Raw genomic sequence first — 13,937 nt, 5'->3', positions numbered from 1 at the left:
AAATGGCTGCCGGACAACACAAACATGGCCACTGATATAAACAGCAGCCATCCACAACAAAATGTCGGCTCCACGCGGTGCCCTCGCGGCTCCCAGAACCCCCCAGAAATGCATTAACAGTAAGAAGGAGCCCCCCCATCGCCCCCACTAGGACCCCCCCCCCCCCCATCGCCCGCTCGACACCCCCAAACTGAGTTTTCAGGTATGGTCACCCCTGGGGGGGGAGCTAGTGTGGGTGAATAGGGGGTGGTCCACAGGGGACCCCGAGATTTGGGGGGGGAAGACGCTATATAGGAAGGAAGAGAACCCGGGAGTTTGAAAGTCCCAGGGAGGGGCCCACGTCCACCCCAAAAAGGCCACTCGGGGGAGTGGGGACAGTACTTTCCACACCATGGAACCGGGTGGGCACTACTCCTGGCAGACCACCACACCTTCGGAATGGGGGTGCTGCGGGCCAGAGGCATGCTGCGACTCAGGCCGTGACCAGGTTGTATGTGTCTTTGCAAGACATCTAACTTGCCAGCCAGCCCCCATCCAGTGGGGCTATGTTGCGGCCGACCTAGTGCTGAGGCCCGCGTGCTCACTGGATGGACTAGGAGACCATAAGGCACTAGGATATTCAGTTCGACGCCCAGTCCAGCAGTTGATTGTGGTTCTCACAGAAACAGAAATAATGAATGGAGGAAAAAAAATTCCATTTAAAAAAGGAAAAAAAAAATGCTAGGACCAGAGATCCCAGCAAGGAACTAGGTACTTACTCCTGACAAAGCAAGGAAGCAGGAAGTGGGAGTATACCCCCTGGGACAGCCCCATGGGCGTGGTAAAGCTTCTTCTGGCCTAGTGTCCTACCCCTGTAGGGGGCAGCATAAACCAATGGTTAAGAAGATTCTGGAGCAGTGTCTGTCAATGAACAAAAGAGATAAAAAAATATTGAAAAGCAAGGGGAAGAAATAAATAATAAAAAAAAAAAAAAACAGCATTGAACCATTAAAGACATATTGTCTAATAAGCCAAACAGAACCCTTAAGGGCCCATTCACACTAGAACACAATACGGGAAAATCACTTCTGTGCACGTTTTCCATGCCGCACGCGAAAGCACTGCCCTTATGAGACACGCACGGGTGCCATTAATTGTTAACCATTGATAAAGTCACACGGTGCTGAGGAAATGAATCGGAGTGGAGCCAATGACGTCATTACGTCAACGGAAGTGGTGTCAATCATTATTGGAGCGGTGAAGCCAATGTTTTATGCTACCTAAGGGGACTAGTGTCCCACCTTAACATGTAAATCTATGTGTGCTAGATTCAGTGCACATGCAAACGTTAGTGCATTTTAATAGTTTGGTAAATTTAAAATTTTCATTTATACAATTTGCACAAGAATGGTTCCATCTTTGTTCCTTTGAGCATGTTCGATCCCACATTTTGAGAAGTGGATCTCCTTGGTCATCAAAAGAACTTTTCACAAAAATCTGCAGCTATTACCTAATGTTGGTCCCAACTTAAAGCGCAAAAAAACACTTTGGATTGAATATCATATGGAGGTGAGATGCTAAGAATACCAGTGGGGGAATTCACGTGATCTTTTAACATAAAATAAGTTAAGTCACTGCACAGAGTTGCAAAAACATTGGAGAACTGCACTTAATGGAATTGGAGTGTGTGTGTGTTTGTGTGTATATATATAAGGACTACTGAGGACAAGCACAGTGGAGTTAATTTCTGGACTGTTTAGAGACTATTATCTAATACACATTATGTATTTTATGTAAGGGGGTGACACCACCACTGTTAAACTGTATGTTTGGTATATTTGTTGTTTTTTATATTAACACGTTGCCTATTTCGAAAGCACATCAATATTAGATAACTGGGAGACCCCTACAGAGAGGGTGTCACTATTATTGGTCACCATTTAAAATCAACTTTTTTTTTTTTTTTTTCTTTAACTACACTTTGGTAATTGCTGCATGTATTTCGTTTGCATTAATTGTTGATTGCACCCCAAACGCATTGGTTAAACCCAGCACGTTTGCACCCACCAAGCCATAGCACCATGCTGTTTGGTGTGTAGAGTTTGGCAGCCTATTCAAATGAATGGGCCTTCAAAACCACAACACAAGGAACCACGCAGGTTCCAATGTGAACTAGCCCTAAATATACTAGAAATATTGAAGAAGTTTTTTTTTTTTTTTTCTTTTTAATTTAAAGCTTTTTAAAGCCAAAAGCTAATCATTTTCACTAGCAGTAGTTAGTTATGTTGTACTGGACTTGTTCTTGAGGTTACAAAGCAAATTTGCTTGATTTGACAAGATTTGTACATTTATTTTTCAATATAATTTACCTCTTTCAAGTGCAAGGAGAAAATCTCTGTTTCTCTGAAGCTCTCTCATAAACTCTTCATTCTGTAAAAAGAGTGCAATCCTCTCATCCTGCAAATACTGCTTCAACTTCCTTTCCTGGTCCACAGACCCATGGTTCTCTTTTTTGGAGTCTTCACATTGTAATGAAGAAAGTCCACTCTGGCAACCCTAGAAATAAAAAAACAAATGGAATATGGATTCCAATGCTGTAGGCATATGAAACACTAGGAGGCAACAGGACTAAAACTTGAAGTTATATTAAACCTTCAGTTTTTAAACCCTTTCAGCAACAGATAACCACTTACTGAGTATGCAGCTTCTTTTTAATTTAATCCTTGCCAATTTACCAGTTTAGGCTGAGGCCATGATTGCTGTGCCAAGTTTTTTGTGTCAAGGGGGCTCCTTTCTCTTGCAGTGTCCTATGATGTCATCCTAGCGTGTAGGGACAAGAATGGAGTCTCTCTACGCTGCATGCAGATACACCGCCCCATAGTCTAGAATGGCAAGGCATTTCCCTTCTCTAAAGTAACAGGCTGACTCCAGACTGCACTCTCCACTTCTTACTCTTATGTGGAGATTGAAAGTTGCAGAGAGCAGGAGCCAGCCACATTGATTTGCTCTATGGCTTGGTTCACACTGCTGCAACGTCAAAGTTGTACGAATTTGCCTGCGGCTTTGCCCTGTGACTTCCTTCCGACTTTATTTGACTTGGATGCCATTTAGGGGCCTGTACAAGGGGCTGAAATCGCACCCAAGTTGGACCAAAGTAGTGCAGGAACCTTTTCTGAAGTCGGAGCGACTTGTGTAGCATCAGTTAAGACTGCTCTCAAAGGGAAACAATGAATTTGATGTCACGCGACTTGGGGTCTCCCAAGTGAGATCCCATGTCCCAGCAGTGTGAATGGAGTATAAAGTAGCAATTTTTCAATTGTCTATTTTCAATAATAGTTGCCATCCCAGAAAGTTCATTTAGGGCCCATTCACACCAGATGCAGTGGGATAAAAAAAAAATGTTTGCATTCAAACTGCATAGGCAGTCCAAAATCTAGGTTATCCAATGGGCATAGTTCACACCATTACAGTGCATTAAAAAAAAACAGTGCAGTATGCTGCATTTTTCAACACGGCAAAGTGTGTAAACTCATGCAAATGCACAGCAATGCACCGCAGGTACATAAAAGCCCAAAGGAAGAAAGAAGAAGGAAATTACCTCACATGATAAATGCAGATAGAAAAATGTGCATCAACTGAATGTAAATCCGCATAAAAAGTATGCAAATGTGCATTAAAATAAATGAGCAGTAGCTGTGCAGTTTCTGGTGTGAATGGGCCCTCCTAACTCTTGTCTGCAGTCACAGCTATGTTAGGGTGAGCCTTAAAGTTTTGGCTCTAAGGAAGAAGGTGTTGCCATTGAAACGTGTCAGCCAGTAAGGGCCCCAGTGAGGTCCCCCTGTACTCTGGAGTTTGCTGTACTTGGGACTAAAGGGCAGATGAGTAGCTTAGTGAGCGATTTTAAATGTTTATGAGTATACCGTGCATCTGGAAAGTATTCACAGCACTTCACTTTTCCACATTTTAGGTTACAGACTTATTCCAAAATGGATTCAATCCATTATTTTCCTTAAAATTAGACAAACAATAACCCACAATGACAACGTGAAAGAAATTTGTTTGAAATCTTTGCAAATGTATTAAAAAAAAAAAAACGAAAAAAATCACATGTACATAAGTATTCATAGCCTTTGCCATGACACTCAAAATTGAGCCCAGGTGCATCCTGTTTCCACTGATCATCCTTGAGATGTTTCTACAACTTGATTGAAGTCCACCTGTGGTAAATTAAGTTGGACAGGATTTGGAAAAGGCACACACCTGTCTATATAAGGTCCCACAATTAAAAGTGTATGTCAAGAGCACAAACCAAGCCATGAAGTTCAAGGAATTGTCTGTAGACAGGATTGTATCAAGGCATAGATCTGGGGAAGGGTACAGAAAATGTCTGCAGCATTGAAGGTCCAGATGAGCACAGTGGCCTCCTTAATTCGTAAATGGAAGAAGTTTGAAATCACCAGGACTCTTCCTAGAGCAGGCTGCGTGGCCAAACTGAGCAATCAAGGGAGAAGGGCCTTAGTCAGGGAGGCGACCAAGAACCCCATGGTCACTCTGACAGAGCTCCAGTGTTTCTCTGTGGCGAGAGGATAAACTTCCAGAAGAACAACCATCCCTGCAACACTTCACCAATCAGGCCTGTATGATAGAGTGGCCAGACAGAAGCCACTCCCTAGTAAAAAGTACATGACAACCTGCCTGGAGTTTGCCAAAAAGGCACCTGAAGAAGAAACAAATATTCTCTGGTCTGATGAAACAAAGATTGAACTCTTTGGCCTGAATGGCAAGTGTCATGTCCGGAGGAAACCAGGCACCGCTCATCACCTGGCCAATACAATCCCTACAGTGAAGCATGGCGGTGGCAGCATCATGCTATGAGGCCTTTTTTAATGGCAGATACTGGGAGACTAGGAAGGGAAAGATGAATGCAGCAATGTACAGAGACATACTTGATGAAATCCTGCTACAGAGCACTCTGGACCTTAGACTAGGGCGAAGATTCATCTTCCAACAGGACAATGACCCTAAGCACACAGCCAGAATACCAAAGAAGTGGCTACGGGACAACTCTGTAAATGTCCCCAAGTGGCCCAGCCAGAGTTAAGACTTGAACCCGATAAAACATCTCTGGAGAGATCTGAAAATGGCTGTGCACCAATGCTCCCCATCCAACTTGATGGAGCTTGAGAGGTCCTGCAAAGAAAAATGGGAGAGACTGCCCAAAAAATAGGTGAGCCAAGCTTGTAGCATCATACTCAAAAAGACTTGAGACTGTAAATGGTGCCTAAAGTGCTTCAACAAAGTATTGAGCAAAGGCTGTGAATATTTATGAAATTTTTTTTTTCCCTTCATTTTATTTTTACTTTCCAAATGCACTGTAATTTATGATGATTATTTCTTATTAAATATTGTGGGATAATCCACTAGGTCGTTGTGCCCTCTTTTGTTTGTTTTTTTAAAGTGAGCCTAACCTGGCCTAAAAAAAACATAATGCAGCAATGCTGAAGTGCAGACACAAAGTACTCTCTGAAGTCCCCTGGGTCCTAGGTCCATGATATAGACAAGGGGCACTAATGCCTCGTTTCCACTGAGCGGATCGGTTCGGTACGGTACGCTAATTTGAGTGTTTCCATTATGAAAGTGGCCCATACAACCGAACCAAACCGCACCATTCCTGGTCCTGCTTCAGATGTAGGGCCATAGGAAATGGTACGGTACGGTTAGGGCGGAGCTACTGGCGTCACACGATAGAGTCCACTGATTGGCGGACAGGAAACCATCAATGCTCACGTCAAATGAAAGAGCAAAACAAACACCTCATTTGGTGTAAACCCCGCATGGTCCCTGGTGGCCCGACTTGCAGTGGAAACGCTCACCTGAATAGACCAGACCATTCTAACCCTTCCAAACTGTACCGACCCGAACCGTTCCGCTCAGTGGAAACGAAGCATAAGAAACCCCTATACCGCTCATCAAGCTCTAGAGATTTTACTGTCCATTTCTCAGGAATCCGTTCACAAGGTAGAAAAGGTTACCTCTCATATTGCACATAGAAGCCTAGCCTCTTATTGCTACCACTGTAAGCCCTGGTTCACACTGGTGCGACTTCAGGTGTGCTACCACCAAATTGCACCTGGAGTCGCAGTTGATGTATTTCAAATGGCACTGTTCTATTTGGTGTGACACAGGTCGCTGCAATTTACAAAAGGATTCCTGTATTAATGCGGTTTCGCTAATGCAGCGCAATACATGCATTATACCACAAGTGTAAGGACAACGTTCATTCAGTAGACATTCTAACATCGTCAGAGGAAAATAATTGGTGATGAAAATATTTTGGTATTGGTCATTAAAAGAATAGCAAATCTACAGCTGGGACATCATTTTGCAGGGCAGGACTGTAATGCCCTTAATTTCAGAAGGACAAATTAAATATGTTGCAGCATGCAGTATTTTAATTGGAATACTATATTTAGTTGCTATTCTCAGTTTCAAAGAGCAGGGCTATAATCAAACATGTCAAAGGAAATATCTTAAAAATACAATTCAAACTGCTCTGTGCATAAAATTAGCTATTTATAGTATCAAATATAAGATAATAGTGTCAGCCTTTGGCAACATGACAGGAACAAGGGTTGACATTGTATAAATCTTCCTAGGATTCTGCACATTTAGTCAATCATTTAGAAAAATATCCTATAAAGTCCGTTCTTCGCGCAGCATAAATTACACTCTTAAGTGCGTATCAGCACCCTGCAGGCTGTAAACTTTGAAGCAATCTTAGCACTGCATGCACAACAGAACAATAGAGGCCTATTAAAAATGTTCAATTTTTCTTCTAGGTTCAACAGTTACTTTTTGTTATCTTTCAGTATACCATAAAACCATGGCTTGTACTTACTGCAAAATGAATATTAAGGGCTGCATAAAACGTGATATAGTCTGGAGGAATGAATCCGACAATTACACTTTACCATCTCTAGTGTACATTTAATTCCTAAGGTTTATTTGAGTTTTTCACAAATGTATGCTAACTTTTACTTTAGGAATAAATAGGTCAGCATGGGAAATGCTAGACACCAGTGAGTTGTTGGAAAGAGAACCACTGGACACTGGGGGGTTGCTGGCACAAAGAATGCTCAACACCAAGGATTTGCTGGCACAAGGAATACTAAACACCAAGGGTTTTCTGGCACAAGTAATGCTAAACAACAAGGATTTACTGGCTCAAGAAATGCTATACACCAGGGAGTTGCAGGCACAAGGAATGCTGGACACATGGGGGGTCACTGACATGAGGAATGCTAGATACCAGGGAATCAATGGCACAAGAACTCTGGACACTATGGAGTTGTTTGCAAGATGAAAGCTAAACATCAGAGTCGTCATTGGCATAAGGAAAGCTAGACACCAAGGAGTCTACAAGGAACGCTTGACACAAGTGACTTTTCTGGCATGAGCAACACTAGACAGCAGCAAGTTGCTGGCACAAAAACGCTAGATACGCGGTAGTTGCTGGCACAAGGAAGGCTAGACAGCAAAAAAATGCTGGCATGCCATTTGAGTGAATTCTAGTTCTGGGTGGATTACTATACTCAATGCTGATGTGCTTTTAATAGTTAATAAAAGAGGTATTCATATTTACGTAATTGGTATTTACATTACTGTGACGCAGATGGAGATGGAGAGAGAAACTGTGCTATGGAGTCATGTGTTTACACCTATGGTTACAATATGGTTTGACTTCTCATGTGAGAGTCATATCTCCTTTGGTAAGCCTCAGAGTGTGATTGGTGAAGGACACGTGGTGTTTCCCCTTATTTATGAACAAGTGGAGAAGGCCAGTGTGTACTTATTACAGTTTTAACATCAACTCACTACAGATTTTATCACTTATGTTATTATACAGTTAGTCAGGATGAAAAAAGACACAACTCCATCTAGTTCAACCAATAAAAAGGGAAAAAATAAAATCAGACAGACAATCCCATACACACCATCCTATACCCACAATTGATTGATCAATCTTACTGAGTTCATTTTTAAGCGCTGCACTCAAAATATATAGTGTATCCTATATTCTAGTGCTGGCTGCTCATTACTACTATCATTATACCTTTAGCACAGTGATTTTAATTTCCATATTAGTTAAAACTTACTGCATTATCTCCTTTAGTTTTACTGAAATTGCGTGGTAAACTGATAGTGGCTTCTGCCATTTTATTTATGCCTGCAAATGTCCCTGCATGTTAGCTTGTGTGTCCATGCACACAAATCCATTCAGAGTAGTTTAGTGGAAGAAAAAAAACCCACTGCCAGCGCGTCCAGGAGCAGCAGAGTTTTGGCGGAAAAAACTCTTGACATATCAAAATCTGTGTCAACGGTAGGCGAGTGAGCTTTCGATCATTTCAATGGCCAGAGTAAATTATTATTCGAACCAATGAAACAAATTAACGCCAAAGCGCTTGACGCACCTAAATGCGTTACAAGTGTCAAATGTTTTTTTTCTGCCAAAACCATCCTGCCAGGAGGAAAGGAGTCTAGGAGAGATGGCCAAATGTTCAGTCTGCATGGGGCCTAAAGCCCCGTACACATGTACTGATCGTCGGCTGAACGATCGGCCGTCTTTTGTCCAGGGCTGTCGTGTCTGTTGAAAACTGCAAAAGACTGCACACGAATTTTGTCGGCCAACAACAGCCGACTGCAGAAGTGATGTCATGTGATGGTTAACTTTCCTTGTCTTTTTTCTTTTCTGAGCATGCCCAGTCTTGCCGAAATCTGTACTGACTGGCGAACAATCGGCCGTTCTGGTGTTGGCCAACAAAAATTTTAATGCCTGCACGAAGGATTCTGTTCGGCCGAAAATGCGCTGTCGGCTGTCGGAAGCATCATACTAACAAGCCTACAATCGGCCGATCGGTCGTCGGCCGAATATTTACGGCCGATAATCGGTACGTGTGTACGGGGCTTTAGACAGCTGCATTTTAGAAAACAGACTGATATACATACACCTTTGTTACCTAAATAAAGGTTATTGAGTAAGTACACGATATGGGATTCAGTTACCTTGAATCGTGATGATCATTACTCATATGCGGCAAAACATAATTTAGGATTCTCACCTGAACACTGTCCATTTGCTGGGGTAAAATGCGCAGAAAATCATCAGGCAAGTTCCCTAAGAGTGGGGGGTTCCAGTTCCTACACAGTTTTGGTACCTGAGAGCTACTGGTTGAAATCACATCAATCCTATTAATGGAAAAAATACACAATAAGAATTGACAAACACTAATATTAGAAACACAATTCTGATTAAATGCACTTTGCCTTATTATATAAACCTATATATTTCACTTACAGGTAATAGACTGGTCGATCTGAACTGTAAATTTGATTTAATGGAAACAGCAATCAAAATCGAAAGTACATAGCTCAAAGCAATGGTTTAGTCTGGTGTGCTTACAGCCTGGATACACAGGCATTTTTCCCTATACGACTTTCAAATCTTAACTTGAAGCTGAACTCCAGAAAAACAACTAAAATACATATAGGAGAGCTGTTTTACCTGCCAAAGGATTTTTATTTCTGTCCATACAGTCCTGATATTTGCACAGCTCTACTACACAGAAAAGACCTAATCTTTCTCTGCTGCAGTTCAGCAGCTTGTTCCTTTCCCTGCTTGTGACTGGACAGTGAAAGGATAAGCAGCAGACTGATAAGCTCGTCTGTCACCCGTCACTCCCTTTTGTTAGCATGTGACACAGCACAACTGACTGCCTACTTGAGCTGCTTCTTCCTCTGAGCTTTTCTGCATAGGGGATTGACAAATGCTGATACCAAGTCAAAATTCAGATACCGTATATACTCGAGTATAAGCCGAGTTTTTCAGCACATTTTTTTGTGCTGAAAAACGTCCCCCTCGGCTTATACTCGAGTCAAGAAAAAAAAAAAAAAAAAGTCCCTGGCCGCTCCGACGTGCTTAAGCTTTAAAAATGGCGCCGCCCGGCGCATACGTGTCATTGCGCACGCGCCGCCACCGCTCGGGAGAGGCCGGAAATAGCTGAAAGTATACCAGTGGCGGTGGCGCGTGCGCAATGACGTGTCGGTGCCGGGCGGCGCCATTTTTAAAATGAAGGCGCCTCTGGAACAGGTAAGTGAAACAGCTGCACTACCTGCCATTATGCAGGGCTGCGGGCATACTACAAGGGATGCAGTGCTGTGGGCATGGTCCACCTGAACCATGCCCACAGCACTGCATCTCCTGTAGTATGCCCACAACCCCGGATCCTCTTGTACCATGCCAGTCACCCTGCATTCTCCTGTACCATGCCAGTACCCTGCATTCTCCTGTACCATGTCAGTACCCTGCATTCTCCTGTACCATGCCAGTCACCCTGCATTCTCCTGTACCATGCCAGTACCCTGCATTCTCCTGTACCATGCCAGTACCCTGCATTCTCCTGTACCATGCCAGTACCCTGCATTCTCCTGTACCATGCCAGCCACCCTGCATTCTCCTGTACCATGCCAGTCACCCTGCATTCTCCTGTACCATGCCAGTCACCCTGCATTCTCCTGTACCATGCCAGTCACCCTGCATTCTCCTGTACCATGCCCGCCGCCCTGCATTCTCCTGTACCATGCCCGCCGCCCTGCATTCTCACCCTAGGCTTATACTCGAGTCAATCATTTTTCCCATCTTTTTGTGGTAAAAGTAGGGGCCTCGGCTTATACTCGGGTCGGCTTATACTTACATTTTTATTTTTATTTTTTAATGCCATATTATTCAATATAGAGCAGTATTTGTGTCATTTATATCTGCCTGGGGTTTGGTTTTAAGCTCTTCCTTAATTGGGAAAATGCAGCTCCAAGTTCACTCCACAGCTGGTCACGTGATCAAACGCCTAGTACTTTTTTTTTTCTCCTATACTTCAGCACTTAGCGCAGAAGATTTGTAGACATTCTTAATGTCCACAATGATGAGATAGATGTAGTCGTAAAATTACTATATTTGCTAGGACAGTGCAGTCAAGATTATTAAAAAAATAATAAGATAAAAACACCAATATACCACTCAGTGTTATACTTTCAATACAAAAGAGGTACACAATACAAAGTCCAAAAAAAAAGTACAGGAGGTAATAAGAGCCTGTGCAAACAATGTTACACTGAAAAGCCTAGTACACACTGCTAGTTATTTTTCGTTCCACACAGCAGGCTGAAATAAAAACAAAAAACTGACAGCTCAGAAGGAGCCGCTGTACTAACTATCCGATGTTAGTATAGCTATCCCCCCTGTTGTTCGATTGTGTAGTGACAGGGGGACACTCTCCCATGCCAGAACACTCCAGTCAGTGCTCTTAGCCATTGGCTGAGACCGCTGAGTGGGAGCTGGTCAGGGGAACTTTTTTGGTTCATGCCCCTTCGACAGAAGCTGGTCTGTTGGACCAGTTGCAGTACGCACTGGCTGAATGTGAGCTGATTTCTATGGAACCGGCCGATGCTGCCTGACATTTGACACAGGCCATACATGTAACAGTAAATTTCAACCACTTTCCCATCCACCAGGAATCACAGATATGAGCACCTGCAACTAAGCAATCTATATTCTTAGGTTCCATTTACTACTGGAACTGGGGGTATCTGTCAAAACGCAGAAATAAAATTTACAGAGCAGCACGGTTTGTTGAAAGATCAATATGAAGATAGATTTTTTTTCAGCCGATATCAGGTGGGAAATTCAATCCCATTTTTCTGTCAAATTTTACAAATAATATTAATTGAAAGTTTGATATGGAGGCTATAAATAGATTGGTAAATTTATATAGATGGCAGAACACTAGGAGAAGAGATAAGAAAGCAGTGGCTGCAGAGGATGGCATGGTTTGCTTGGTCATGGCGGTTTAGAGCAGAATGAAGGATTGGTTTGCAATTTTGAAAAGGAGGGTCTAGAGCAGTGATGGCGAACCTAGGCACCCCAGCTGTTTTGGAACCACATTTCCCTTGCTCATGCACTCTGCTGTGTAGTTGGGCATCATGGGAAATGTAGTTTCAAAACATCTGGGATGCCAAGGTTCGCCATCCCTGGTCTACAGGAACTGTTCTAACGTAAGGGCTAAAATGGGAGTTACCAAAAAAGAAAAAAAAGAAAATGGTCAGATTGACTGGAGGCTAGAGAGAGACTAGTAGAGAAGGGCAGATCAGACGTGGTTTTAGGTAGATAACCACATTCATGAAGGACTGCAACGATGAGAGCTGAGTAAATGGAAAACAGGATACAGGATGTTGGCAAGATATTTTAAGCACAGATATTTGTGGAGGTCTCCTGCATTAACAGAGAGTGTATTTTGGAGGTGCTGCACCAGTTCAAGCAGCAGGATTTACAGACTATCTTGGTGTAAACCAAATAGATCAATGAGACTAGGGTAATACATCAAGACAGGAAAGTGAAGAAGTCAGAATGACAGTTTAGTTTACAGTTAAAGAGGTGTCCAGAATTTATTTCAAATTAGGTTAGGTAGCGTTCAAGGCTCCCATAAGTGAACGGTTCAAAAGGCTATGCCAGATAGGACAATGGGTCATCTGGATCCTGGTATAATCATTATAGTAGAACGGGGGCCAAAGAATGAACTAATTAAGTTTGGCAAAGGTGGCATTGTAGAAAGAGAAGAGCACTGCAATAGGGAGTGAACTTTGGGGAACTCCAGTGAGGATAGAACTTTGGGGACCTCCAACTGGGAAAAAAATATAAGGACAGATTCCGAGAGAAATGTAGAGGGCTAATTTAGTATAAAGATAACCAAAACCAGCAATGTCCTGTATGCCAAGAAAGCACCAGGTTTGCAGAATCCATGGGAAGTTACAGTGATAAATGCAAGGAAGAGATCAGGGAATAGAAGCAGGAAAATGTCACTCTGAGGAAGTCACAAGTCAGTTTTCTGGTAGTCGCCACATTCATGAGAAAATTTTCAGCTGAATGCAAGAGCAAAAATTAAACCAATTGTTGTTGAGACTAAGATGTAAGGAACAGGGTTATAGACTATTGCAAATAAAGGTGTTTAAGCAGTTTCGCTACATGAAGAGATCAACGGGTGCTTAAAAAAAAAAAAAAAAAATGGAGAAAGACCAAGAAAGGGTTTCTTCACTGAAAGAAGAAGTATGACTGCATGTTCGGGGTCTAAGAGGAAAAGCGAGAACAAAACTTTGCTACACTTAAGGATACTCATGTAACAAACACTGTAGATTGGGATAGTTTCTACTCAGAAAGATCTCAATCTTTATGGACTGAATGTAGAATCAATTCGGCAATAGGTTTTAAAACCACACAAAACTACCTACTGTATATCAAGGCTGATAAAACCTTGTATGCAAATTTTAGTATTTCAATCTCCGAACAGTCAGAACTAGTTCTGTTCAGCTCAGTAAATTTTTTTTTTATTTTTAAACAGAGTTGGATACATTCTCAAATACACAAAATATAACTGGATTTTAACACTTATAGGTACTAACACAGGAGATTGCAGATCCAGGGAATATTTAACTTCCTTCCAGGGATCTGGATTTATTTTTTGCTGCACCATGCCTTATAGGGTTTTTCAGTTTGTTTGTTTTTTTTGCCCTTTTCTGGAGCAGCTATCGATATCTGGAGGTTTTTCTATAGGTTGAAATAGATAAAATGGTCTTCTTTCAACCTCATCATTTAAAGTGGAGCTCCAGGCTCTCACAAAAAAATTTAAAGTCAGCAGCTACAAATACTGTGGCTGCTGACTTTTAATATTATGACACTTACATGTCTGGGTTTCTAGGGGTGTCCTCACCTGAGCCGATTGTTTAATCTGCTATCAGGTGTGGGTGCCGCCATCTTGACTAAGGGAGTGAAGTGTCCCAGAAGCATGCGGGTGAAGGGGGGGGGGCGAAGTCTTGGCTCAGTTCACCGCTGTGAAAACCAAGACCCCCCTCAG

The 13,937-nt window shown here is 42.5% G+C and overlaps 1 protein-coding gene across 2 annotated transcripts in view; it reads right to left on the bottom strand.

Annotated features, from left to right (window-relative positions):
* The window catches only part of CUEDC1 (CUE domain containing 1), a 217,643-nt gene that overhangs the window by 67,507 nt on the left and 136,199 nt on the right, over positions 1 to 13,937 (bottom strand). For both annotated transcript variants that reach the window (XM_082246151.1, XM_082246150.1), the window contains exons 4-5: positions 9,099 to 9,225; positions 2,349 to 2,535 (exon numbers count right to left, since the gene is read on the bottom strand). In XM_082246151.1, coding sequence (XP_082102277.1) covers positions 2,349 to 2,535; positions 9,099 to 9,225 — 314 coding nt within the window. The remainder of the gene's footprint in view (positions 1 to 2,348; positions 2,536 to 9,098; positions 9,226 to 13,937) is intronic.

The sequence above is a fragment of the Pelophylax lessonae genome (genome assembly GCF_965119305.1).
Source record: "Pelophylax lessonae genome assembly, chromosome: 2".
Taxonomy (NCBI): Eukaryota; Metazoa; Chordata; class Amphibia; order Anura; family Ranidae; genus Pelophylax; species Pelophylax lessonae.
This window is presented reverse-complemented; position numbering and strand designations above follow the sequence as displayed.